General features: G+C 46.0%; 1 protein-coding gene across 1 annotated transcript in view; it reads left to right on the forward strand.

The window, feature by feature from the left end:
• Positions 1–20,766, forward strand: part of itga3b (integrin, alpha 3b) — a gene marked incomplete at both ends in the record, with an annotated part of 28,788 nt that extends 8,022 nt beyond the window's left edge. Inside the window, 24 exons of the mRNA XM_084485468.1 lie at positions 5,212–5,339; positions 6,396–6,478; positions 6,618–6,867; positions 7,555–7,653; positions 7,961–8,165; positions 8,576–8,769; positions 9,116–9,204; positions 9,295–9,431; positions 10,811–10,900; positions 11,371–11,438; positions 11,553–11,698; positions 12,121–12,264; positions 13,128–13,228; positions 13,480–13,648; positions 14,095–14,178; positions 14,296–14,375; positions 14,846–14,923; positions 15,657–15,759; positions 16,838–17,014; positions 18,200–18,328; positions 18,965–19,078; positions 19,233–19,331; positions 19,441–19,566; positions 20,656–20,766. Of these exons, the coding sequence (XP_084341594.1) occupies positions 5,212–5,339; positions 6,396–6,478; positions 6,618–6,867; positions 7,555–7,653; positions 7,961–8,165; positions 8,576–8,769; positions 9,116–9,204; positions 9,295–9,431; positions 10,811–10,900; positions 11,371–11,438; positions 11,553–11,698; positions 12,121–12,264; positions 13,128–13,228; positions 13,480–13,648; positions 14,095–14,178; positions 14,296–14,375; positions 14,846–14,923; positions 15,657–15,759; positions 16,838–17,014; positions 18,200–18,328; positions 18,965–19,078; positions 19,233–19,331; positions 19,441–19,566; positions 20,656–20,766 (3,004 nt within the window). The remainder of the gene's footprint in view (positions 1–5,211; positions 5,340–6,395; positions 6,479–6,617; positions 6,868–7,554; positions 7,654–7,960; positions 8,166–8,575; positions 8,770–9,115; positions 9,205–9,294; positions 9,432–10,810; positions 10,901–11,370; positions 11,439–11,552; positions 11,699–12,120; positions 12,265–13,127; positions 13,229–13,479; positions 13,649–14,094; positions 14,179–14,295; positions 14,376–14,845; positions 14,924–15,656; positions 15,760–16,837; positions 17,015–18,199; positions 18,329–18,964; positions 19,079–19,232; positions 19,332–19,440; positions 19,567–20,655) is intronic.
• Positions 20,767–22,620: the final 1,854 nt, after the last annotated feature.

A 22,620-nucleotide genomic window follows, 5' to 3' on the forward strand; every position in this document is an offset into this window, starting at 1 on the left:
CATGACAGAAGCGTAAACAGGCCTCTGCCATCACCCTTCCCCCTCCCCCATCTCCACTCTCTCTCTCTCTCTCTCTCTCTCTCTCTCTCTCTCTCTCTCTCTCTCTCTCTCTCTCTCTCTCTCTCTCTCTCTCTCAAACTAATGCCTAATAATCTGATCTGCAGATCGAGTCACTCCATTCAGCTCTGCGTCTCTTCTCGTCGCTTCCCAGATCTAATCGGGCTCAGGTCGTCCTTCCTGGAAATCGATCAGACTCCTCACTCAGACGCGTAATTGGTTCATAACGTACTGAGGAAATATCCTGCGGTGCTGTTGACGTGGTAATTGTGCTTTGTTTTGTGTGCAAAATAGCTGTTTTCGGGGCTAATGCTAATGCTTGTGTTTTTGTGCACTGACAAAGTAATGAACTCGACAGTGCTACCGGTGCAGTCCCTACCGATGGAATGAAAATGGTGACAGTTCCCTCTCCCCAGGGCCAGCCACGGTGTAATTATCCCAGCCCTGGAGCTATGAGACGCAGGTTTATAAAGTTGGAAATAATGATTCTTTGTACAGGAAGCCACACCTTAATGTAAACAGCGTGCCCAGAGTCTTACCTGGATCAGTGACCAATAGAGTGGGTGTTACTGGCATAGGCCCGTACCTGTACCGGCATATAATATATTTTTTTATCAAGAACACTCATAGCCAATTCTCTTGTTCCCCAATCTCTTATCTTGGAAGTCTCTCCTTTTTTCCCGTCTGCTTTTTCCGATTACTTTGCTGCTTCTCCTGCTGTGTTTTCGTGGTAAATATTGTGACATAATTACAGCTGTATGCAGTTCAAACAGTGCTTGTGGACGGCGTTTTCCTCCGCCGAGAGAAAGCTTTGTCTGACCTTGCAGAATGTCTCACCAAACAAACGCTGCCAGTCGACCCCTTAGATCCCCAAATTGGACTACAAAAACAACAAGCTAGGCAGAAAAGAACCGTGTGTGTTTAAAAAAGCCTATCTCCAAACCAATATTTTTTGCCTTTCGGCTTGCTTCAGTATAATAGGATAATGACGATCCTATCCAGCCTTGTACGTCATGCTTCTCCTCTCTGGGATTTGCTTTCCTTTTTACCAATGCCAAGCCGGGCTCACCAGGAATAGGTGTGTTACCCTCATGGAGGTTTGATTCATCCCATCAATTCACGTGCTCCAGAGACTCTGGCTTTTGGGCGAATTTCAACATGCCTCTCACGCCTGGAATGCAGCTGCTACTTGCCACCCACTCCCAGCCCCCCCCCAGCCTCCCCCGCTCTGAACCCTCCCCCCCAGCAGTGCCTTTATGAGGAGGTGATGAGCAGAAGCGCAGGAGGTGGTGGTGGTGGTGGTGGTGGTGGTGGTGGTGGTGGTCTACGTGATGGAGCGTGTGTCTATGTGTGAACAGGACATAGCTCAGTGGTCAGAAGGGTTTTCTGGCGCGGTGCCTCGGAGCTGTCTATCAGACTTGGCTTCACCACTTCACTGTGTCCTCCATGCTGGAAGTATACTAGAATATTAAGCCGTTGAGTTTGTACTGTAAGTCCAAAGAAAGGGTGTGTTGGTTTTGAACTGTCTGACACACAGAAAAAAACACCTCTACAGAGATTCATCAAGTGTCATGTAATAATATTTTAATTAAAATGAGTTATGTCTCCCGTATTTCAGTAGTTCATAGAGCTAAATGCCATGACTACAAGTATACTCTTTCTTCTGTGTAGCCAACTAACTTATAACGTTTAACACACAACCAGCTCAGAACTTTAAGAAGAGTTGTTACCCTTACTTGACCATTTTCTTTCTTTGTGCTGAAGAGCGAAGACAGATAGGAAAGGCATGGTGAACCAAACCAGTATTCTATAGCCTGATAAAACGCTGCTACGACCTACTCCAGCTATCCTAAAATTGTGATAAGTTTCCAACACAGAGCGACTTCATTGGCTCGATTTCTGGTTGAGCAATAACGACTTGGGCTTTTTGTATCGTTTTATTTACTGTCTGACTGTTTGTGCAAGGTCTGTGGCAGTTGGCTTCTCATGCTATCTAGATCACTCTGTGTGTGTCCCTCTCTCTCTCTATCTCTCTCTCTCTCCCTCCAACTCTCTCTGTCTCTCTATCTCTCTTCATCCCTGTCTCCCTTCACATTATCAGTCACTTCTCCTTTTGCTTCCTCTTCAATCTGGAGTAGTGACCATGGTACCTGTTTGACGGGCCTGCCAATTATCCATAGCTATGACTTGAGGTTTACAATCTTGCTTCATGTCAGCAACTTTAACATCAACACACTCTCCTTCCCTGACTGACACAGACAATATAGGCAAACACAGAGCCCAGGGGAGATCCTTACTCTTAACATACCTGTCAGTGCCTCTCTACTCCGCGTCTGTGGAAGCTCCCCTCTACATTTCTCAGCGAACATGTTTTTTTTTTTTTTTTTTTACGAAGCCTGAGTCCGCAAGTGAAAGGTCGTGTCAGCCTTTTCTCTGCTTGTCATCACGTTGTCACAGTAATTGATTGATGGCTGATAACGTCCAATGGACAGCGAGGACGGTATGGCTAATCGGCCCTCTATGTTTCAGATTATGCAGGCTTAGGTGAAGGTCTGCTTTCTATGTTTGTCTGACAGGGAGATGCTCATAGGGTAATACTTAGGGACAACCTTGCTTCCTGCAAGGAACATTATCCTGTGCAAGTCACCCCTTGATGTATTTTGCCCCTATGCTTTACATGAAACTAGCCAGTTGCTGGTCATGTGGATTCCATTGGATGTATTTTGCCTACACCTAGCACATAACTACATACATTCTGCTCCTGTGAGTTCCTTTGGATGTGTGTTGGCTTCTGTAACTGTGTCAAAATAATAAAAGAACAGATTGACAAGAGAAGAAAAAAAATCCTCCCACGCCCTTCCCTGAACTCAGGTTAGAAACCTTCTCACCCGAGGTCTGCGATTGGTAATTGGTTAATCAGATTTCACGTCAGCGCTAAGGTTTGAACTCACATGGCTAAATATTAGCCGAGAGTGGGCCAGTGATTTCCTAGTCTTGTTGGATGTTCAGGTTGAATGTACACACTGACACTACCCGGAACAGATATTATCTGGCCAGTACCAGTCTTGTGTGTAGCTTGTGAATAAACACAACATGTTGCGTGAGTGTGGCAGAGCCTTGTACACACTCTCCTACTGTCAGGTTACTTGTATACATACATTTATCAGGCCACCTTAACCTTGGAATTAACCTTTTAATCATCAACCGTTCTCCCCACTCGCTGCCTAGTTTAGAGAGGGAAAGGAAACATTCACTGGGTTGGTCAAGGGCTTGGTTTCTGATTCATTCCACCGTCAGCAGTATTAATCAATCATCCCCTGAACGTGTTTCACCCTTCCGTAATGATTCACCTCCGGTCTCTGGTGTGAAGTTGAAACAATTTATTCGTGGCTCACGAAGGATTTAGTGGCATTTTTGAACGATTAAACTGACCTCACAGAAGCCTTTGTTTGTCCCTCTTCAAGGTTGCTCCCGACCGTTTTTTAGTTGTTTTATCTGCACTTATCAGCGAGTGCTTCTGAAGGGAGTGAGAGAGAGGTTTGGCTCTCAGCATCGCCTTATTCTCCAACCACCTTGTTGTGGGGAGTATAAAGCCGGCATAGCCTGAGTGGTCAGGGTGTCAGCCGTTAAGACGAAAGTCTCTGGGTTCGAATGCCGATCAGTGCAGTCCATCAAGGCGAGATGCCCCCTACCTGCTGGTTAATGACACGTATCTGAGTGTCTCTACACTGTGTGTCGTATACTTCACTGTGTGTCGTTTTGAATAAAGGTGTCTCTAAAGTTAATTGACCACATGGCAAACAGGAATATGTAAAACACTAAAGGAAGGGTTAGTGTGCCCAGAGTCTTACCTTAAAGGAACGGAATCCCTGCTTTCCACTATGTGCCGGTGATATGAGGGCATGTTTGAGAGCCACAAACCCTTGTATGGCTTTAAGCTATGCTGGCGAAGAAGGAAATATTGCTTTTGTTTTGTTTTTAATTGTAGTTAGTGCTGTAAAAAATAAACTGATTGTTCTATGGTTGGTTTTCTGTTGCTATGCATGTCTTATACTTACAGATTGCACTTTAAACAGCTTGTGGTACAACAGAGACAACACACACTGTGCAAGTGCAAACAAACAAACCTCAACAACACAGCCCGGATAACACAACGCACACATCAATCACTCAGGGCCCGTCTGCACCTCCCGCCTACAAAGTGGCTTCCATAAATCTTTTGTTGACAGTTACTCCCCCCCCCCTCCCTCCCCCACTCCCTACAGACCCCGTAGGAAACCCCTAATCCACCCCTCTTCAAAGTCCTCTGGCAGGGTAAAAAGGTGCTGATGTGGGTGGGGGTCTGCCCAGGACCCAAGCGACAGGGTTCACCACGAAGACCATCGTGTGTGTGTGTGTGTGTGTGTATGTGTGTGTGGGGGGGGTGGGTGGGCGCGTGTGTGTTTGCATGACTGAGTTGCCAATGGCGTGTGGGTTGAGAAGCTCATCCAGGCAGTGACCATCCCACGCTCAGAGATTTTGTTTTTTTTAATCAGATAACTGGTCATGTGGTTGGGTGTGTGTGTTTGTGTGTGGGTAGTTGGGTGGGTATGTGTGTGTGTGTGCGTGTGTGGTTGTGTGCGTGTGTTTATGTGTGGACGTGTGTGTGGACGTGTGTGTCTGCACATGCACGAGCATGTGTGTGTGTGTGTGTGTGTGTGTGTGTTTATGTTTCTGTCTGTCTGTGTTATCTCGATTTGATGTACGAGGCATTTAGTGAACACTCCGACTCAAGTATTAACTCGATGGGTTTGAAATGTAAAAAGGCAATTAAAAAGAAAAACGTAGTAAACAGTTATAAAACCATATATTTTATGTGTAAACCTCTTAAAAGCCTGGGTTCTGTGTTTAGACTAGCTGGATCACTTGAAACCTTATCTAGTCTCCTCCCCTATGGCACTTTTTATACTGTAGCCTGTCAGCTGTGTAGGCTATGGACTTCCGGGAGGAGAATTTGATTTAATCTGATAATATTGCTTTCTTCCTCTACGTCTGTCGCGGTCTCTGTCTATGTCTCTGTCCTAATCTATCTGTCTCTCTCCCTTTTTGTGTGTGTGTGTGTGTGTGTGTGTGTGTGTGTGTGTGTGTGTGTGTGTGTGTGTGGGATCCATTCAGGCTCCTCATTGGAGCACCCAAGGAGAAGGCTCAATCCCTGAAGAACGTCAATGAAACAGGCGCTGTCTACTCCTGTCCCATTACCACGGTGACGACCGACTGCTCCCGGATGGATTTGGTCACCTCGAGTAAGCAGAAACCATGGAAACAGGCTACAGCCGGCTCAAGTTTTAAGATGTTCATTTTAGAGACTTAGGCTAAACTGGAATATTGTGAAAATTTCATGTTCATTTAGGGCATTTAGCAGACGCTTTTATCCAAAGCGACTTACAATCATACACACATTCACCGACCGACAGCAGAGTCAACCATGCAAGGCGACAGCCAGCTCGTCGGGAGCAGTTAGGGTTAGGTACACATCAAGTACACGTTGGCCTATAACATAAAATTAAACAAAACAAAAACAAAGTATTGTAAAAGCACCCAAGGCCTTTAATTACTAGTTATTAGTAGATGGATTCACCCCTGCAGCACCCAGGGCCAAAACAGCACCTGGATACAGAAAGGTAAAACGAGGCTGTTGGTAATCACGTTTGATGTTCGAGTCATGTGACTCATTATCTTCGTGAGGACTTGAACTAGGTGGAGCCAATCCTCCCTGATTACACCAACTCCTAACTCATGAAGAATGCGCCGTCTTTCTCTGTTCTCGCACTACTCTGGCCATGTCTCCGCATGGTGTCTATGCTGTGGTGTTGATGTGTATCCCCTGCATTATGGCCATCCTTTCATCACTTATCTAGCCTGTAGTTTTGGTCAACCCTATGTCTTAGTCTAACAGCTGATGTTGTCAAATCTGAGATTTAGTCCAATCTGTGATTTAGTCTAATCTGTGATTTAATCTAATCTATAAATTAGTCCAATCTGCTATTAAATCTAATCTGTGAATAAATCAAATCTGGGATTTCGTTTTTTCTGTGATTTAGTCTACCGAGCGACATAGTCTAAACTGTTAGTTAGTCTATACTGGGATTTAGTCTGATCTGTGATTTAGTCTGATCTGTGATTTAGTCTAAATCATAGTTAAGGATTTAGTCTACTCAGCGACAAACCTGTGACGTACACGTACTCTAATCCGTGACTAACTCTGCCGGGCGACATACTCTAACCTGTGACTTAGTTTGACCAACTGCTTACACTAACTCGTGACCTAGCCTAAACTGTGACCTTTGACCTTTTGACAGCAAATCCGTCAGAGATGGTGGAGGGCATGTGGTTGGGGGTGACCGTGGCCAGCCAGAAAGACCTCCCCGATGGCCACGTGCTGGTGAGGAAACAAACCCTGTCCTTTCCACCCGCCACATTTTACCTGTCCCAGAGCCGTGCGTTAATCCACGTGGTGGAAACGTTCTTAGTTGCGATTCAACCCCTGGTTCTCCCCCCCCTCTCCCCCCCCGCGTTCCAAGGCATGCGGCCATCGCTACGTCAGGCTGTCCCCGGGAGGGGGCGAGGAGCAGCGGCGCATGGTGGGCAAGTGCTACGTGAGGGGCAACGACCTGACCTACGACGCCAACGACGTGTGGCAGGAGCACCGCTATGAGTTCTGCAACCCCAACTACGACATGGACCTGGAGGGCATGTGCAACATGGGCATCTCGGGGGGCATCACGGACACCGACGTCTACATCGGCTCACCCGGGAGCTACACCTGGCAAGGTGACAACCCCCCCCCACCCCCACTTCCTTGTCTTGTCTCAACCCACCTCACGGGACTCCAGATGTTTTGGTGGCTAGTGGTGGAGGAGAGGGAGTATGGCTGTCCTGCACTGAAGAGACAGTCTTCCAGTTCTTCGGCAGACATTATGTGTAAAATCGAAATTGAGATTTGTTTATGTCGCGTTTCTCACGCAAAACAGCAATGCAAAGTGCGTCAGGAAAGAGAAACGACACGTTTAATGAGAGTTACAACTATTTAACGAAAACGTAACTTTAGCTGGTGCGAAGACGGTTAAACCAAAAAGAGATTTTTAAGGATAAACTATTTGTAGTTGAAAGTACTTTTGTATTGTACTCCTGCCCAGGTCTCTCTTATAGAATAGGTGCCCATTCTTAACAAAACCTGGCTAATAAAGGGTTAAATAAAATAGAGTGAATAAATAACTGCTTTGAAGTGATTGTATTCGATTCAAGGTTTTTCTTTTCTGCGTTCAATTTCTTCTTTCACTACTAAAGCCAGGCAGCAATGAGTATGATTTGAACTCAGAAATAATAGGCAGGTTTCAGGCAGAGGCGGATTAGGCCCTTTTCTTTTCTCTTTGAGACTGTGTTCTGGTGTGAGTCTGATTAATCCACGTCTGGGAACTCGTGGTTCATTGTAACAACATTTCCCCTGATGGTCTGCAGGAAACGTTCACATCACGTGGAGAAATCCGGACCCCAACAACAACTGGGACTCCAGGGACAAGGACTTTGGTCAGCTGAAAAAGCGCTACAACTACATGGGTAGGTCAGCCCTCCCCACCACACCGCCCCCCACCACCACCTCCCCCCAACCCATCTCTTTGACTATAGAAATGTACTTGTATTATTTTGTTATGACATCAACTGTGGTTGTTTTCACACAGTTCAAATTACACAGTTTTTCTATGAAATAGCTTGTCGTTCATTTTAGCCATTTTCATGCCATCAAACATAATATAATATGTAATATAATTCTAAAGTCATGACCATCTTGAGCCAAGGAGGTTAGAAGAGGAAGTGATGTTCCGCTGTCTGCTTCTAACTGGTTGTAACTGGCCGTGAACCACAGGTTACTCGGTCCTCCAAGACAAGAAGCTGCTGAGCCGTGACAGCTACACCTTGGTGACGGGGTCTCCCAGGGATGAGGCCAAGGGCTCGGTGACGCTCGCCAGCAAGGACAGCAGCACCCTTCAGCCGGTTCTGGTCATCCCCGGGAAGCAAGTGGGCTCGTACTTTGGGAACAGCTTGGCCATCACGGACCTCAACAACGACGAGTAGGTCGCCGCTCCGATCTCAAACAGTGTCCAGCGCAACCTTTTTTTTTTTTGGATTTAACTGACATTTAACTGTTTAGGTCCTGGTTCAAGTCAAGTTTAGCTCAGTACGTTTTATTTGTATAGCCATTTTAGCCACAGTAACTTTGATTGCAAGGGGTTAACGGGCCCTCAGTATATTACACTCCCTTGCCCTTTTTGAATCTGACCATATAGCAATATTTAATATATATAATAAAAAATATGCAGAAAAATGCTGAATTCCAGTCTGTTCAGCGACCCCAGCTAGCGTTTGGAACCAAGATGGCCACCGGGTGATGCCTACGAGTGATAATGACACATGATACATTACATTAAAGTGTTGTGATTTCCTTAGTAACATGTGCCCCCCCCCCCACCCATTGTTCCAGTTGGAATGACCTGATAGTGGGCGCCCCGTTCTACTTCGACCGCTCCAAAGACCACGGCGGGGCAGTCTACGTCTACATGAACGAGAACGGGTCCTTCCGGAAGGATCCCAGCGTGGTGCTGAAGGGGCCCATCGGCTCCGCCTTTGGCTTTGCCCTCGCCGCCATCGGAGACGTCAACCAAGATGGATTTCAAGGTTTTGTCCCGACGTGTTTGTTTGTTTATTTCGGCTTGCCATGTTTTGAATGACAGGAAGTTTGCCCTGCAGAGCTACAGGCATGTAATGATATTAGCATTGGGAATCTATTAGCACCGGGGGGGGGGAGGGGAACAACAACAGCATTAGCGATTGATGATTTTACTGTGTCATTCTTGTTGACAGTAATGGCCTTATTATTGTCATTTATTGAGTAAAGTCAAGATTTTGAAAATACTCTGTATGAGTGTGCTGCCACCTATTGGACACCCCCGCACATTACATGCCAATAATAGCTTGGCAGCCTATTATTTGATTGCTTCACGCCTTGTAACGTCTTCTGCAGACTTTGCTGTTGGAGCGCCCTTCCACGAGACGGGGAAGGTCTACATATGGATGGGAAGTAATGAGGGGATTACAGAAAAGTACAGCCAGGTAATGACCAAAGTAGAGACTGGCTGCGATGTCTAAGCTAGTTCACTTTAAAATGCAAAACTTTATTTCGAACTTTGTCGCCCCCTGCAGGTTATTGAGGGGAAATCCGTAGGCGATGGGAAGTTCAAGACCTTTGGCTACTCGCTGAATGGAGGAATGGACATGGATGAAAACAGCTACCCAGACCTCCTGGTCGGAACCCTGGACGACCGCATCGCACTGCTCAGGTAGAAGGTTTTATTCATTAAAGATCCCATGGCATACTACTTTATGGATGCTTTTGTAAAGGTGTTAGTGGGCCCCTAATACAGTATTTGAAGACGTTCAAGAAATTCAGCCTTGGCGCAGAATTAAAGCCACTACGAGCCAGTCCCACAATGAGCTTTCCACAAACATGCCGTTTTTTAGAGGCGGGTCAAGGAGGAGGGTGGATATGAGGCACTGAGCAGCTTGCGGTAGCCTACCATGCGCTAGTGAAGGCCAGTGGAACACTGAACAGGGAGTCCTGGAGCTCTTTATCTAAATAATATCATATTATATATAGATATCGATATAATATAATGTATATTATCACAGCCAAAATCTGTGTGCGCCTCCGGATGATATTATGAATCTCAAACGACTGCGTCGGGTTCTCCGACGTCTCTGGTTCTTACACTTCCACGTCAATCTTAAGTAGAGACTGAACAGCGAAATGGAGGAGAAAGGGATTGTTGCGATTGTCTCCCGCCGGAGCCCCGCTGCTCGCGGGAGCCCCGCTGCCCGCTGCCCGCTGCCCGCTGCCAATTCCTTCTCAACCATGGCCGAGATAACCCCCACTACGAGTCTCGTTGTGGAAAGACAAGAGATGTCAGAGAACCCAACACAGTCTAGTCTTTTCACCAAATGGGAGCTTTACGCAAGCTTGCGTTATTGTGTTGCGTGGTATGCACCATAACACCAACAGCAGAACGGTTATCCAAATAACAAAGAAGTGTACAACACTTGCGTTACAGTGTGTGTGTTTCACACACACACATGTGGCGCTCGCACGGTTGTAGCTCATTGGCGGGCCAAATTCTCTGGGCGGGCCAAGCAGAGAAAGGGGAGGTAACCTGACGACATATAGGGCCAAATCCCAAATCGCTGCGTTTGAGCTTTAATTTTTTCAAAGGCGGAGCAGTATACCTAGTGCTCGTTTTACACCTAACGCCATTTCTAGCCACTGGGGGACCATGGGCAGGCTAGGGGAACTGATATTAATGTTAGAAAACCTCATAAAGTGAAATTTTCATGCCATGGGACCTTTAAGATCCATTTACAAAAAACGAAATATAAGGAGTCATCTTTGTTTGTTTCAGTTATTAAGCACAAATAAGGATGAATGAAAAGGGCAATAAGGACAGGCTATTGTGAATAATAATGAGCCAAATCAAATGTATATAACAGATATGTGGCAGATTTGTGGCAGGTCCAGCTACACAGAACTTATCATAAACAGTTTTTCCTGTCTGACAGCCTGGTATGTGTCTCATGCGAATGTTCTAAACCTGTATATGTATGTCTGTCAGATACAGTATTGTACTACTTCATTAAATATTGTGCGTCTGTGTGTGTGTGTTTACAGAACCAGACCAGTCATCCACCTATCTAAGGAGTTCACTGTGCAGCCGAAGATTGTGGATCCCACTAAGTGTTCTAACACTGGCAAGGCCTGGTGAGACGTGACACAATCAAAGATCCCAAAGCTTTATTCGCCAAACGCTCATGCATAGACATACAATATCTGCAGTGAAATGCTATTATGGTGGAACCCACAGAACAAGAAAAAGTATATTATATAACGAAATGAATGTGAATTAAATATTTGCACAAGTAACATACTCTATATATTATATATAAACATAATGCAACTAAATATTATGTAAATAAAAAAATGATAAAAATAACCAGAGCTTTTACGACAGTGTCTGGTCCGAGTCGTAAACCATTTTGACCACAGCACCAATCAGAAGCTCTAATAATCATAGGCAGTGATTCTCATAGACTCCTTATTTCAGCCAATAACAAGCACCGGTGGCGAAGACCCATGTCCTAACTTTTCGTTTCATTATCGTTATCATTATTCTTGTTTGTACCAATGACACCATAACATGTGCTGATAAAATGCCCTTGTTTTTATTGCAGTATCAGAGTGAAGGTGTGTTTCTCCTACACTCTAAGCAACGGGAATAAAGACTTAAAGAAAAACGTTGGTAAGTATTCTGATACATTTGAGTTCTTATGAGCACAGACAAAGAAATCCATGCAAACTTTTACACTGACCTTGAATCCACTCTGACCGCCGACCCTGTTGTCACTTCCTGTAGTGGTGAGGTACACCATAGAGGCCGACATGGACAGGTGGAAGAGCCGACGAGTTAACTTCCGCAGCACCAAGAACGCCACCTACACAGGCATCATCACCCTGCACTCCGAGGACCAGAAGTGCCAAAAACTGGAGCTCGATGTGGCCGTAAGTCCTGAACACCACCAGTGTCTGTCAATGTCTCTCACCCTCTCTCCGTCTCTCTCTCTCTCTTTCCATGTGTCTTCTCTCTCTTTCTCTCTCTGTCTGTGTCTCTCTCTCTCTCTGTCTCCCTTCCCTCTTTACATGTGTCTGTCTCTCTTCCTCTCTGTGTATGTCTCACTCTGTGTGTGTGTGTGTGTGTGTGTGTGTGTGTCTCTCTCTCTCTCTCTCTCTCTCTCTCTCTCTCTCTCTCTCTCTCTCTGTTTCCTGTTTGTGTCTCACCCTCTGTGTCTCTCTCTCTTTGTCAGTGTAAAAATAACACTTCTGTACAATCAAAAGATCAACTTCATTTCACCTGACTTCTTTCACTCTGCAAACAAGACCAGCCCGGCCCCCTGTCCTTATCCAACCCTCTCCCGTCTCTCCAGCCGTCGGTGAGGGACAAGCTGGACCCGGTGGTGTTCGAGCTCAACATGGCCCTGCAGGAGCTGAAGCCCGACCCGCAGGGGCTGCAGAACCTCGACTCCTTCCCCATCCTCAGCCAGGAGCAGAAGATCACCCAGAGAGCAGAGGTCCGGAGAGCCATGAGCCCTACGCACACGCGCACACATGCGCGCACACACAAACACACGTGCACACACACGCACACACACAGTAGAGATGTGTGGGCTGATCCAAAGTGCACGGTCAGCCGCTGTCACCCGGGGTTTATGAGTCAAAAGATTTGTTTGAAATGATTTGTGGGTCATTTGCGGTCAAGTGTGAAATACAAAATGTTTTATCCTAATATTAATTAATTAAATAGGCTAAGATTCTAATTAAGTTTATTCCACCATCATCAAACATAGTTGGATGTGTGTACCGCTTTGACCACGCACCGGCATCACAAATAATGATGCAAATAATATATGTGATGCTGCGTTATATATATCAACGCAGACACGATGCACATATACTTGTATATTAGACTTATTTCTGAAAGGGCATACTGCTTCAAAACGATGCCAATGGTCAACGGTAAAATCACAAACCTTCAGCCTTGTCCCTCTGTGTGACTCTGATGAGTCTAACAACGAGCAGCGATGCATTTCATCCAGGAAAGGAGGCGAGCTACAGCCCCTTCCTTTCTTTTCCGTGCCACTGTCTGCCGGAGTCGTAGCACCGAGATCATAACGAACCAACGTTCCGCACGCTGCCAGAATTTCGTCAGGGTCTACGACTGTGGATCAACTGCTAATCGTCCTTCACGATGACCTTTGACCGTGACGATACTTCTCAGCCAACGTTTGGCAAAGTTCTTGGATAGTCCTTCTTGGATAGTCCTTGGATAGTCTTGGATATCCGAATGCGGTCCAAATGGCGCGCGAGGCTTATCATGGTGTTACGCGGACACCAATCTAATGTCGCATTTCACTTCTTGTGTCTTTCTCTGCAGTTCCACTTCCATAAGGAGTGCGGCTCGGACAATAACTGTACCAGCAACCTGCAGCTAACTGCAGAGTATGCTCACGAAGTCACGGACAAACCCTACCCCAGGTGTGTGTGTGTGTGTGTGTGTGTGTGTGTGTGTGTGTGTGTGTGTGTGTGTGTGTGTGTGTGTGTGTGTGTGTGTGTGTGGAACACAACATGTAACCATATCTCTCTCTCCCTTAACATAAAGTAAACAAAAACTTAAACAATGAAGGAATGAAAAACATATCAACTAACTAACCAATGTGTGTGTGTGTTCGGTGTGTTTGTGTGTGTTCGGTTTGTGTTTGCTTGTGTGTGTGTGTGTGTGTGTCCAGAGAGGGCCAGGACCAGGTGCTGCAGTACGACAGTAACGTGAAGAAGGTGGTGATCCTGGTGGAGGTGACCAACCTGCCGGCACCAGGGAAGCTGGCGGAGGACGCCCACGAGGCCATGCTCAACATCACCATCCCCAAGACGCTCAGCTACTCTGGCGTCAGGTTCACGGTACAGCCACTAGGGGGCAGCGCCTCACTTCAAATCAGAGGGTGGACCAAAGATCAGTACCTACGACTTGGGTGGATAGTGATTATGGAATGTCAAAAGCACCCCGATTGGCTTAGGATATAGCCATTGATGCACTGTGAATCAGCAGCGTTACGAGAAGAGAGTTATTTTATGGACTAAACTTCATTTTGGTTTGTAACAAACTTCCTACAAGGATGAAATTTCAAACCACATTTTCAAATATTAGTTGTAGTGCTGTTCGGGGATAAATCTGTTCAGATACAGACAATCATTGTAGTTCCTTCATAGTATTACTTTCAATATAATACTTTTTTTAATACTCTACAATATAATCATTTTTAGTGTACAGGTATGTTGTTAACCAGCTTCTACCTTCTTTAAGGCACACGGTAATGTTTTTCATACTCTCCTCTGTCCCGATCCAGGAGGGCCCCAAGGGGGAATGTAACTCGGACGGTCAGGACTCTGTGATCTGCGAGCTGGGGAACCCACTGAGGAGCAAGGAGCGTGTGAGGACCTTAAAGACTCTTTCATGTCCCAATGCAAAGCAACGCCACTTGTTACTTTTAACTCGTGAATTTGCGTGTTTGTACTCACGGTCGACGTCCTTGCTTCTCGACCAACAGATGAAACTGCGGATCATTTTCGAGACCAGAGACATCGACTCGTACACGCACCAGATCGACTCAATACTGCAGTTGTCTACGTACGTTTCCGACACAAAGTTTAGATGTTCCGGAGACATGTCTTATACCTTTCTCCATCTGAGATTAAACATGGTATTGTTGTATTGATATGTATCAATACCAATAGCACCAATAGCACAGTTCATATTGAGTTCAAACCATTCACCAAAGTATACCAAACATACACTTAATTATATTTCACAGATTATTTGATTGATTGGATGGATCAATCAATGAATCGATTGATTGATTCATATTCTTCAGCTTCAGGGCCGTATAAGTGACCCTAACTAATTTAAATAACCTCCACAACGCCTAATGGGTGCCTCTGTGGTCAAATAAACAGTGGTGATTGTATCTGTTACAAATCAGCCTCACCGCCATATACGTAAGTAACTTGGACTTGGAGTGACTCCTTGACCTTCCTGCAATCATAAATCAACGTCCCATGTTATTTACCCAGTGGGTGTGTATGTGTTGTTCTCCTCAGGGTGAGCCAGCAGAGCGACCTGTATCCCATAACTGTGGTGCTTCTGGTGGAAATCTCCATCCTCACCTCCTTTATCATGTGAGACCTGCTTCCTCTTCCATGGTGGACATGTTCTTTCTGTTTGGAGTTCAGTGTCATGCTCAGAAAAAAGACTATTATTTAAAAGAAAAACAGGAAGGTTTAGGCTGTGGTTGTGAGGTTTGAGGGATGGGTCTTTGGTTGTAAGGTTGGGGTCAGGGTCTTGCCTGGGCCTGCACAACCATGTAGCTCCCATCCTATTTCTCTGTGGTCCATACACCTGAAGACTCAAAACCTTCTACCCACAGGGCGGTGTGGACAGTAGAATGTCTTACGGCTGTACATTCCTTCATTTTCTATTATAACTTACATATTTTAATAGCCATTTTGTTTATTTATGGACACACAGACAGACAGACAGACAGGGAAGTGGGTTGGAAGAGACGGAAAATGAGGACCACAGGTCGGAATCCAACCTGAGTCGCTGCGCGCCGTGTTTCCGACGTGGTGAGGGCGGTCGTGGGCTGTAGCAGCCCGGGATCCGTTCCCACACGTCATTCCCCCTCTTCTTCAGAGACACGTTATATATATACACCAGACTGGGTGTATTCAAAGAAAAGTTGAACTCCGACGTCCGCGTAAACCTAGAGGCTTTAGATCTGTGGTAGATTGCGCTGATTGGTGCTGACTGCCCCCCTTGAACCGAATGCCTTTCCACCGCTCACATCTCAAACCACAACCCCCCCCCCCTCGCTCCCTGTCCACCCACGTGACGCATGCCGCTTGTTTCCAGAGAGAAGCCGCACATCCAGACCTACTCCAGCGGAGAGGTGGTGGGCGAGTCGGCCATGAAGAAGAGCAGTGACGTGGGCTGCCTGGTGGAGTACACCTTTGACGTGAGTCACCGTCTCATCCCCCCCCCCCCCCCCCCCCAGCTCTCCCTGTGCACTCTCCCCGAATACCGGGGACACAGGCCGTGTGTGTGTGTGTGTGTGTGTGTGTCAGTGTCAGTGGCAGTGTGTGTGTGTGTGTTTAAGTGTGTGTGTGTTTAAGTGTGTGTGTTTGTGGGCGTACACGTGCCTCTCTGGTTGCTAAACCATGAACCGCACCCTATATTTATCCACGTGTGTCTTACCGTGGGAGGTCTAAATATTACATGGTAGGACGTCGGCGGTGCGTCGATGCGTCCCGTAGTACCGCAGGAATACCTGGAGGTTATTCGGGGTCAGAGGGAGGTTCCAAGCCACAGGATGGCATGCCCTTAACTACCACTACGGTGTGTTGTAGTAAGAGTTGGATGTTATTGCTGGGTGAGCTGCTAAAAATGGCCCATGTCTCTGAATGATTCCCTCACCTTCCCCACTCCAGTTCAAAGTTAGATCCTTTGTCTACGTCTTAAAATATAGCATTAGTTGTAGAAAACATCTTGGAAAAATCCTCAAAGTGCTAACTGTGTTGCTGAGGCTATGTGATGATCACCTTTATACTCTTTTTTTTATTAAGTTGGTGTTACTCTCTATAGCCTATGAGCTCTCCAGTCCTGTTTTTAGAGTTGTTAGGAGAGAGAGCAAAACTAGAAATAAACTTGGAGGGAGCTAGATCCTGAAGCTAAACAACCCAAAATATGTCCCCTCCCAACCCACGTTAATCCACCATTGAGAAGTGTTGCATTTCATGCAGCTGTGATTGACCGGCAAGGTGGATTTCCTGAACCTACCAGGGAAGAGATGGTTGGTCCGAAATTAGCCAGGAGTAGTCTAAAATGGAAAATGGTCTTGTACAGAGGCAGGCTAAGTCAACTCAAAACAGATATTCTCACCGCGCATTTCCCTCACTAATATCTAATGCATGGCTAGGCCATTGCTAAGAAATTACTCTTTAATAATAGCTCTTAAATGTTAAATCTTAAACAGCACATTTAATCACATGCAATTGCTGTATCGATGACATGTGTTCATCTCTCATGGCCACTAGGTGGAGGTACAGGGAACCAGCATGGGCACCATGGGGACGTTGGCCATTGAGGTCGAATGGCCGTTTGAGGTGGAGAACGGAAAGTGGCTGCTGTACCTCACCGAGATCGTCATGGATGGGACGTCAGAGACACACTGCTTCCCCCCCGGAGATGTCGTCAACCCCCTCAAACTCAATGTAAATGAAAACACACACGCACGCACACACACACACACACACACAAACACACACACACGCACACACAGTGGAAACATACGTTAGCAATGACCTTAAAAGGAACATTCACAAACATACTTAACCTCACTGTACACAAACAGAAACACAAACAGACACAATGAAAACATACATTAGTAATTATCTTGCTAAAAGAAAGTTGGCGTACGTGCTTAACCTCAATATATGTGTAACAGCGCGCGCACGCGCGCACACACACACACACACACACACACACACACACACACACACAGTGAAAACATACTCTCATTTCCTTAAACCGAAAGTTGCTTAAACTCTTAAAGTTAATTTACTTCAACCATTTTATTCTTTAAATTCTAGCAGTACTGTTCCTACTACTAATGCTTGTCTGAACCTAAATAACATTTGGTATGCACACATTTTCCCGTTTGAGATAAATAAAGCTCATGCTATTTAAACCTCTTTTATTGTACATATAATTACATATATTGTTATATCTGAATCATTCGAGGGTGAAATTGAATCGCCCTCGAATGATGAAATTGTTCAAGAGTTCTCGTAAAAGTTCTTCCTTTTAATAGCTTTGTGAAGTAGATATAAATAGTGAACATAAATCGCCAAAAATAACAGCTGAAAACGTATAATGTTTATGACAGCACCAGCGTCTCTGACCCACGCCCACTCTGCAGGATAGGGTGGGCGTTGAACTGTCACACACACCAAAAAATGACACACACAGACAGGTCGTCAGTTCACACAGAGTCACTACTTCTCTGGTGATGTGGGTCACCAGTCAAAGTGTGTCGTCCCATCTCCCTCCCCTTGGCTCTGCTCGCCTTCTGCGGTGGTTATGAACCCCAAACTGCCTGCTTTTAAAGATCAAGAGTGTGAAAACTTTTCCTCTGCCAACCGCCCACGCTCGTGCAGAAGTAATATTTAGAAACAATCCTTTACTGTGCGGCCAGACACAAACCTTACTCACACTGCCTGAATTAGAAACGCTACGTTTGCGGCCGTACTTAAAGACAATTGAGGAGGACGAGCAGGGCTATTTTGGGGGCCATGTCTTTATCAAAGCCAGTTATTACCCAGAGCCACGGTGATGTAACGTCTTCTGCCCTCTGTCCTCCACCATCTCCACTACTCTCTCCGTCCTTCCCTCCCCAGCTGACGGAGGAAACTGGCAGCAGACGGAGAAAGAGGCAGGCGGTGGTGATCGGCGACCCCAAGACCCCCCCCGCGGAGCCGCAGGCGGTCGCCACCCTGTTCTCGCCGCGCAAAGACACCGTGACCCTGGTGAGGCCGGCGCGGCGGCGGCGGCGCACGTTAGCGTTCGGTTGCCCGGCAACCGTGCCAGAGTGGAGTGTCAGTGGAACGGTGTAATGATGATTGTAATCAAAGTCAAAGGGCTTTATTTATAGTAGGCACGGTGTAACACAGGGTGACGCCGAACAGTGACATTTCTTTTGACGCGCATGGCAAGAGACGAATACATAAAAGGAGAGCTTATAGCTTGTCGCAAATAAGGTCAAAGAATATCAAGAAATATATGCGATAAAAATGTAATACGACCGCACATGTGTCATTTTCATTTTCAGTATAGATCATCATTTCAAATACTACACAAAGTAGACAGCAGGATAGTCCAGTGGTTGGGGTTTTCTTGAGTCCTAAAGGCTTAAAGGGTCTGGTTTCGATTCCGAATGTCCACAGTCGACATTCTAGTATCCTTAACCTTTATCTGCTCATCCTGAACATTTATCTACGCTTCCACTAAAAAATTCTGCTACAGTGGTAGTGAAAGTGTAATATAATCGACTGTATATATGAGTATTTTCCCTATTTCGATCATCTTATGATCATCACCATTTCCTGTAACGATGATGCGTTCTCAGCATTCCTTCCTCATGCCGTCTTCGTGTGTGTGTGCAGGACTGCGCCACGGGGAAAGCGCGGTGCGTCACTTTCACCTGTCCCCTCCGCGACATGCAGAGCCGGGCCAAGGTCACCGTCCGGTCCCGCGTCTGGAACAGCACCCTGCTAGAGGTCAGGGGTCAAACCACAAAAATGACTGTTTCTTTGTTTTTGATTGTCAACACACTCGTTTTTAAATACACAAAGCAGAGCAGTGTTTAACGAAAGGTAGACAAAAACTTGACTTATTGTGTGTGTGTGTGTGTGTGTGTGTGTGTGTCCTCAGGACTACTCCAAGGCGCTTAGGGTCAAGGTAAAGGGAAAGGCCACCCTCAAACTGATCACAGACAAGCCCGCCATCAAGATGGAGAGCAAGACCACCCACGTGAGTGTGTGCGATCGCAACCGGCACAGTAAACACAAAGCGCATCCTGCGGTGGACGGTCCGTTACAGGACATGGTGACCATAACCAGTCTCTTGTCGTCCCGTTCAGTTCTCGGTGGACATAGACCCTGTGGTCGGGGAGGAGACCCCCTATGAAATCCCGCTCTGGATCTTCCTGGTGGCTGCTGGGGCCGGAGTCGTCCTCCTGGGGATCATCAGCCTTCTGCTGTGGAAGGTATGAATATGGGGCATATTTACACCACCGCATGGTTGACTACTTGATAATGGATTAATAATGAATCCATGAATAACGTTTTGATTACTTTGCTTTGATTACATTAATGAAACATTAATTAGTTAATGCAGCAATATGCATTTGCTAACATTTATGTAAAGGTTAACTAATGGTCTAGTAATCATTTCAAATTTTAACTAGATAACTGGACTGGTTCAATTTACTCATGTTGTTCATTTTAACTAAGGTATTCATTTATGCATTGTTTAATAGTGTTAACCCCAACCCTAACCCTTATTCTAAAGCTATATAATAATGTATATTACTGCATTAACTAATGTTAATCAATGGTTAATCAATGTACCCATATTGTAAAGTGTAACGATAACATGTGCATTATTTTCGGGACACTTCGGAAGTTCCGTGCACTGCGTCCGACGTTAGCAACAACTATCAAATACAACTATCGGAAAGATGTTTCCATGACAACAAAAGCAACGACAACAAACAACGTAACAGATGACAGTAACTTATACGTAACCATTGTCGGTATCTTTGTTATAAGCGGAACGAACCACGTATTGGAAAGTAACTAACGACGGGGGGTGGTGAGGCGGCCGGGGGGGAAGCCGAAGTCTTCCAGGACAGCCCCTAATGGTTTATTCCATGATTGAGTCATGGTGTCTGAACAGATACATTAGCTTTGATCAACGGCTGAATACGAATTCCTCAACTCCCTCCCAACCCCCTCAAGTTAGCACCTAGCTCTCTCTCATATTCACGAGCACGAACCCTGCCTTCAGCCTCAACAGTTTGCCATTATGTGATTGGCCGAGCCAGAAGGTTGTAAGCAGGCCGTTTGGGGGTGATGGAGGACTCAGTGTGGTGTTCCTCGGGAGCTCTAGGAAGGACGTCTCTCGTGGTCTTGATTTAAAGGATAAGCAGGTGGCATGGTCTTTCCCCAAAGACTGAAGCGTATAGAGCTCCCTTATGCAGCAGCAGCAGCCGCCATCATACCAGGCCTCTAACGTCTTCACTCACCCCCACCCTACCCCCCCCCCCACTTCCCCCTCCCCCCTCCCCCCCCAGTGTGGCTTCTTCAAGAGAGCCAACCAGAGGCAGATGTATGAGGCCAAGGACCAGAAAGCCGAGATGAAGATCCAGCCCTCGGAGACTGAGAAGCTGACCGAAGACTACTGAGAGCACCGCCCCCCACCCCCACCCCCGCCCCCACCCCCACCCAAAGCCTCCATGATGGTGGGGGTGGTGGGAGGGGGAGTGGGGGGTGCTGGTGCCGGCGAGCACCACTAGGGGTCCCTGGGTAATAGAGCTCCTCTCCCTTTGCTTCGCCCCAACAGTTACTTTGGATGGTGGCGGTTCTTTGAAGGGGGACATATTTCTGCGGGGGGGCAGCCCCGCTTTGTTCGTCAAACTAAAGTTTCCCCTCTAATGACTTTTCTCTTTTTTTGATTAATCCTGTTCCTTCCAGAACTTCTCCTGCCTCCCAATGCCGATTCCAATCTTCTCCTTCCCTAACCCACGCCCCCTTGCCTCCTCCTAGCGTTCTGAATCAGTAACGTTTCTGCCGCTTCTAGCCCTCTCCTTGCGTTGACTCTCCAGACGTTTCCTTCACAGCCCCTCTCTTTCTCTCGTCTGTCTAACCGTCCCTCTCTTTCTCTCTGCTTCCTTCTCCCGTTTTGTGTCCCCACACCCCGCCAGCTTGGGTTCTTCAAGCGGGCCGTCTACTATCGCATCATGCCAAAGTACCAGGGCGTGAGGATCTGCAAGGCAGACCGCTACAAAGGGTGCATGGGCTTCCCAGCCAGCGAGCCTCAGAGAAAGTACCTGATCACCAACTGGACAGAGATACACCATTACTACTACTGACCTGTTCTGAAGCCACAATCCATGTTGTTGTTGTTTTTTCTAGTTTTTTTACCTGAACAATGAGTGGAGAACTCATGATTTATAGGGCACGGGACCCGGACTGCTGTGCACAAGGGCCAGCTGTGAATAATGTGTATTCATTTGTGTCTTTTTTTTTGTTTTTTTGTAGATTTAATTCTGTTCTCTTTTTTTTTGTGCAATATGCCTTTTTTTTCTTTCAGATTGTAATTTGTTTAAGGGGTTACGCAATGCAAAACTGGTCTCACATAATGCTTATTTGAGCTCTTCATCTCTCCTTTTACATATATCTGATAGTACTTCAGTAATCCCCGATGGGAAATTCAGATTATAGGTAAAGACTGTAAAGACCTGTAAAGACTTGCATATCCCTTCTTCTTCTTCCAATACTGACGGGGGCAGTTCTTGAAGCAAACTGGTGTTGTGGATGTGACTGATGCGCAATGAGAACCACCTGCACAACATTGGTGACAAACCTCGCTCCCTGGAATAACCGAATATCTCATATGTGATGAAAAGGGGGAAGACCTGCAACAGGTCCATCAAACGTTCTTTTCCCCAGAAAAGACCGGTAAAGTAGCATGGTGTTGGTCATGAATTACACTTTTTAGGGATTTTTTTTCTTTTTTTCTTTTTTTTTTTTTCTTTTTTCTTTGCATAATTTACAGACACTTGCAGTTTTGTACAATGGAACGGGGATACTTTCGTGAGTTTAGGACATTATGCTGTGTTCATTTGATTCTTTATGGATATTCCTGTATTGGTAAAGCCATTTCAATGTATATAGCACATTTACTTTCCTTTTTTGATCATCATTTTATTTGTTTCCCTCTCACCCTCCCTGGAACATACACCGACCTTACCTGTGTACGATTATACGAGGTCATTTGCCTTGTTGATGTCTTTTTTTTCCTCCCGATTCAATTCTTTTGGGTTTGAATCTTGTGGTCAGTGTTTTGTGTGTTTTTTTTGTTTTTGTTCTGAGCCGAAAGCGGTATCTGGGAAGCTTTTCTCTTATCGCTGTCTTGAACTTTGACATTGAACATCAGACGCAACTTTTTTTTAATTTTGCGACGAGAAACTGCCTTATTGTTTTTTTATTTTTGTCTGATTTTAATGTCCAGTTCATTTCATTTACCTAACCCTAAA

Source organism: Micromesistius poutassou (genome assembly GCF_964030765.1).
Source record: "Micromesistius poutassou genome assembly, chromosome: 21".
Classification (NCBI taxonomy): Eukaryota; Metazoa; Chordata; class Actinopteri; order Gadiformes; family Gadidae; genus Micromesistius; species Micromesistius poutassou.